The sequence below is a fragment of the Ostrea edulis genome, chromosome 3 (assembly GCF_947568905.1).
Source record: "Ostrea edulis chromosome 3, xbOstEdul1.1, whole genome shotgun sequence".
Lineage (NCBI taxonomy): Eukaryota > Metazoa > Mollusca > Bivalvia > Ostreida > Ostreidae > Ostrea > Ostrea edulis.
Window position 1 is genome coordinate 37,036,307 of NC_079166.1, and position 5,085 is coordinate 37,041,391.

At 35.8% G+C, this 5,085-nt stretch overlaps 2 protein-coding genes across 2 annotated transcripts in view; one reads left to right on the top strand and one right to left on the bottom strand.

Annotated features, from left to right (window-relative positions):
- The window catches only part of LOC125675338 (excitatory amino acid transporter-like), an 81,647-nt gene extending 80,825 nt beyond the window's left edge, over nucleotides 1-822 (bottom strand). Inside the window, exon 1 of the mRNA XM_048912936.2 lies at nucleotides 750-822. The gene's annotated coding sequence lies outside the window, so the exon portion shown is untranslated. The remainder of the gene's footprint in view (nucleotides 1-749) is intronic.
- A 102-nt stretch (nucleotides 823-924) lies between these two features.
- On the top strand, nucleotides 925-4,848 carry LOC125675336 (uncharacterized). Its single transcript, XM_056160598.1, has 2 exons — nucleotides 925-960; nucleotides 1,044-4,848. The coding sequence occupies exons 1-2, from the start codon at nucleotides 932-934 to the stop codon at nucleotides 3,112-3,114; spliced, it is 2,100 nt and encodes a 699-aa protein (XP_056016573.1). The 5' UTR covers nucleotides 925-931; the 3' UTR covers nucleotides 3,115-4,848.
- The last annotated feature ends 237 nt before the right edge of the window (nucleotides 4,849-5,085 follow it).

The following is a 5,085-nucleotide window of genomic DNA, read 5'->3' on the forward strand; positions in this document are numbered from 1 at the left end:
GATCGGTATGAAGGCCCTACAGATGTGGTGACAAACAAAACCAGGATAGTTATTATTTAATGGAAATCAAGTTTACTACCGGTATTAGAATGCATTTATACTGACCTACACAACTTTCCACATAACGTCCACTTCTTTGCATCGACCAAAAAACCGAAAAAACTGCAGGATATTTCCAACTGGTATGATTTCATGCAAACCGTAAAGGTTTGTTTGTCACCGGAAGTACTCAAATCTCGCGTCATCTCGTTTGCGAGCTTACAGCCCCTATTGAATGTTGTTTTCGGTCAAAATATCGCTAAAAAACAAATACTTTTGCAATATTGTTTTATAGTGGTATACATACAAATAAACAAACATTGAATTATGAATTTTCACCAGCGTACTCTAAAGTACTCTAGCGTAATCTGTTTAGTAGTACCCCAAAATACCCACATTTTGTATTGCTTATAGGAGTTATGAGATTGATCACTGTTCGTTATCTTCACCTTGTATTAATACTCAACAATGGACTCCTTTAGTATAAAATTTGGAATAATAATTAAAACCAGTTATAACTTTAGTTAAGCTCATTTTAAACTGAAACCTATGATTGTCTATCCTATTTTATCCTAAATGTGAAACAGGTATACAGCACATATCGCAGTTCATCTCTGTGGAACTGTCTCGTTCAGTGGGGACCTCACAACAAGTAACAATGCGGACAGATGTAACAGACATTGGGGAGATGGTGAAGAATAAATACTTACGTGCAATAAATCTCATGTAAAAGGAAAGACATCATAGTCATATATCTGACAAATGTGAGGAGAAGGGGGTCGGTTTTAATCAAACTGTATGTTTAAATTCAAACAGGAAGAAGAATGAAACAAAATGAAAGTAGATAAAGGGGAAATTCCACACTTGTAAATACCCACATCAATACTTAGCAATGGATTCCCCCAGTATAACACTCCAAATGTAAGTAACAAATGAAATAAAACCAACCATGAATTTTAATCATCTATTTCAGTATAAAAGTTTCTATATCCCTATTTTGTCAGTCACACAGGAATACAGCATACGTCAGAGTCTGTGTTCATGGGACTGTGTCGTACAGTGGGGACCTCACAACAGGTGGCAATGAGGAGAGATTTGATCGATATTGCGGAGATGGTGAGGAATAAAGTAATGACAAGTAACCAGGGCATAATGATGAGCAGTGGAAGTCACAGAGAAGGGTTCAGAATGAAGGGATCCGACAGGGATTTTATGAAATGGTTTAACAACCACCGAGTGATATGGGACTTATCTCAAATCCAGCTTTACAATATACACAAACATTCCCTGATTCTCTCTGTCTCTTCTGAAAATCCACCCGGATTTACTTTACTACAATTACTAACACACACAGCACACAAAAACATTCTCTCACCATTAGTCACAATGAATGGTGGACGATATATATCTAGTTCTAAATACAGAGAGATCACATGTTTTGAAATAAAGCCAAACTCTACAGTACATGGTCCATGTAGCAGTGGAACAATAAGGGGGAAAGAATATGACATTGCCAACTGTTTTGCTTGTGACTTTTGGCCTCCGCCTGCCTCTCCGTGGATAGACAGATGTCACACATGGCCCCAGCCACAGGTTGTTAGGGACATAGTCAGAGGTGGATGTCACTTTGTAGCAATAGGACACAAATTAGGAAATCATGAAAACAATGAATGGAGAATTTCCTTTTCTCTGGCAGAACAAAAACTTGTGTACTCAATGAACCACTGTCAATTCTTAACTTATGGTTTGCTGAAATTGTTCTTAAAAGAGGTAATTAACAATGGATTAGGTGATAATGAGAAATTATTGTGTTCCTATCACATGAAGACAGCAGTTTTCTGGACGATTCAACAAAGCACAATACCTAACTGGTGTCCACAGAATCTCCTGAAATGTTTCTGGTACTGCTTTAAACTCATCCTTAAATGGGTGTATGAGGGAGTCTGTCCTAACTTTTTCATTCCAAAAAACAACATGTTTCTCAGTAATATCCATGGTCAAGCACAAAACAGATTATTTGTTAGATTGTTTGGTTTTTATGAAGAAGGTCTAGCATCCCTCCTGCGAAGTCCCGCCCTCAGGTCCTACATCGTAAATGTCCTTTATAACCCCAGACTCAGTATTTGTACTGATGAACACACTCTGGTATCTGAGATCAAGTTTGATAAAGATATGTTCATGGAATTATATAGTGGAAATTCACTAAGCTCATCAAACCCCTACCTCAATATGGTGTTCTTGAATACAATAGAACAGTTGATAGTCTCACCCCTGACACAGTGTCAAGTTCTCATGTTACAGGTACTTACAGCCTCCCTCCTTCGCAGTACTGCTTTTACATCACAAAAGATGTACAGCAGCACCACTAAAAACAAGCTGATGTATATTGCTGACAGAATGTCCTGTCACATGTTGAAACTCACAGCCAAGTTTGGGTGTATTTCTGACAGGTTGTACATTGCAATGTATTATTACAAAACACTCAGATACACAGAAGCTTTGTCTGTGATAGAGATGACAAAGGTTAACTTAGCACAGCCGTATGTGATGCATAACTGGACAGTAGACACAAAGAGATATACCGAGGCTGTAGGGGGACAGTCCTGGTCTACAAAGTTTAGACATGCTGTAGTATGGTATATCATATTAACCAACAGAACCATCTATTTCAATGAATTAATAACAGAACAGAGTGTTTCTCTACAAAACCAATTCACTCAAATGATTATCCCACCCCTAGTTATGTTACACATGCTGGAGTTTCTGTGTTACAGACATATTGACACAAGGAGAGCACAAACAGCTCTTAATGATCTACAGGTCCTAGTTCACCATGATCAGGGGGTGTATGTAGGTGTGGAATTAAGAGACATATCATGGCAGATCCTGGGCATCTGCCAACATATCTCAGGGAACCTCGAGGCCGCTCTATACTCCTACCAACAATCACTCAGACAATATCCATACAGTAGAATACAAAGTGCTACACTAATGAGAATACTTAGTATTGTATATGTGGCTTTAAATATGACTGCTAATGATACTCCCTCAAGAAGGATTTCAGATGCTGTTTAAAAAGAATTAGATATTTTGTTAGATTGATGATTAACTACCGTAGTTTATCCATTATGCTTAAAGCTGACATGAATCAATAAATATATACGCATTTCTCTGTATTTAGGACCTGTTAGAATAAGTGATTTGAGATCACCATTTTCAACTATATCAACATCACCAGTAATGACATTTCCAGCTGGACTATAGTTAAAAGAAGATGAAGAAGAACACGTAGATGGATTTAATATAAGATGGTCAATATCTAGGCACTGCAAAGTTTGTTTATAATTAAAATGTTTGGATGCAATAGTAGAAGTATACTTGAAGGAAATACTTGGTGGAGACTTGAACTTGAAATAAGTTGGAATATACGACTGAACTTTTTTATGACGAAGAATGTTACTGATGTTGACGGCATCTATATATTTCAGGATATCATTACGTTTTGGATCACGTGATAACGTTTAAACAGAATCATCCACTGACTGGTCCAATTATACAACTTTGCCCCTTAATCAGAAAAATCTGCTAGGCTGACCTGAAAAAGAAATGATGAAGGGAGGATAACTGCTAATAATTGATACACAGTTGATAACAACATGTAATTCAAAAGTCTGACAATAATCTCAAACAATACACAAATAACAAAGCTTCATGAAAGACATACTGAATAGCCCTCAATAGTTTTTAGAAATAGTAATGAAAGTGAAGGATCAAATTTAAGTAACACTATCAATGGATTTCATTGAATTTTTGTCATTTATATAGTTTAGTGAGTCTCCAAATAATTCAATATGTACACGATAGGAAATACACCGTGTACAACCCCACATTTGGGATGCGGAATAGTGACCTTAGGAGGGTACGGAATTCGAAGCGTGTTTTACTAGATAAGTTGACATATTTAGCTTGGTTACAGCTATAGAGATAAAACTAGTCTTATATTAAAATACGACGGAACAGAGGGATGTCCCCGCTTACTCTTACTCGTTTCCCACGTTGCAGTTTGTGTTAGAAATAGGTGAACACTTCAACAATATTCGACAACCACACGTAAGGATGCAAATTTGATCGATATTCGGCGAAATTTTCAATTATACTGGCACTCTACATAATAAAACTAATACACATGGTTTCTGTGGGGTTGTACACGGTGAAATATATCAAAAGCAATAAATCAAACTGATAAAAAGAATTCTGGGCAACAAGAGATACTTGGACCACAACGCTCACCTGAGTCAGTAATATATTCTTTGGAACCCTGATTTAGAGTGAACAATATCAAGAACCATAATGTATGCCATTGAAAGACTTGCATACACGTTTGAAAATTTGAAGGATTATTTCAAGTATGAATATATAAGTTTGTTTATATTATGGAGGTATAAAGACAATAGAAACATGATGTCATTTTTTTTTATATAATAGACAACGCTGATAATGAAGAGTATTACCAAAATATTCCATTGTTCTCATATCATCCATAATACAGAACAGTTAGGGTTTTATATCAATATTTTGTAATTCCATTTTTTAGTTTGTTTATCCAGAAAGAGAAACATAGAAAGAGTCGTGATTTATTGCCGGGGAAATCTTGGGCTATGTAGTCATCGCTTTTAGTTTTCCAACAAACTCTTTTAAGTAACACTTGAGACCTCTCATAGTCCATCCTTGTCAGAGACCATTGTCTTTTTTAACACATCTGTTCTTTGAAAACAAGTTTTATTAAAATGACATTACTTATAAAATTCACTACTGGTATTCCTTTATTACTTCCCAATGGAAAGAGTTTGAATTGTAAGGTTCATTGATCACGAAGAAGTCGGTAACTTTCCTTGGATTTTTTCTTTTTCAAATTGCATAAAGATTGTTCCTGACTTATGAATCTTTCTGTAACATTTATCCAAAAGTAAAAATCAATTTTTTAAAGAATATATGAGTGTCATAAATGCTATTAAAGCATGGATGAAAAAAGTCAAGTTTGATAAA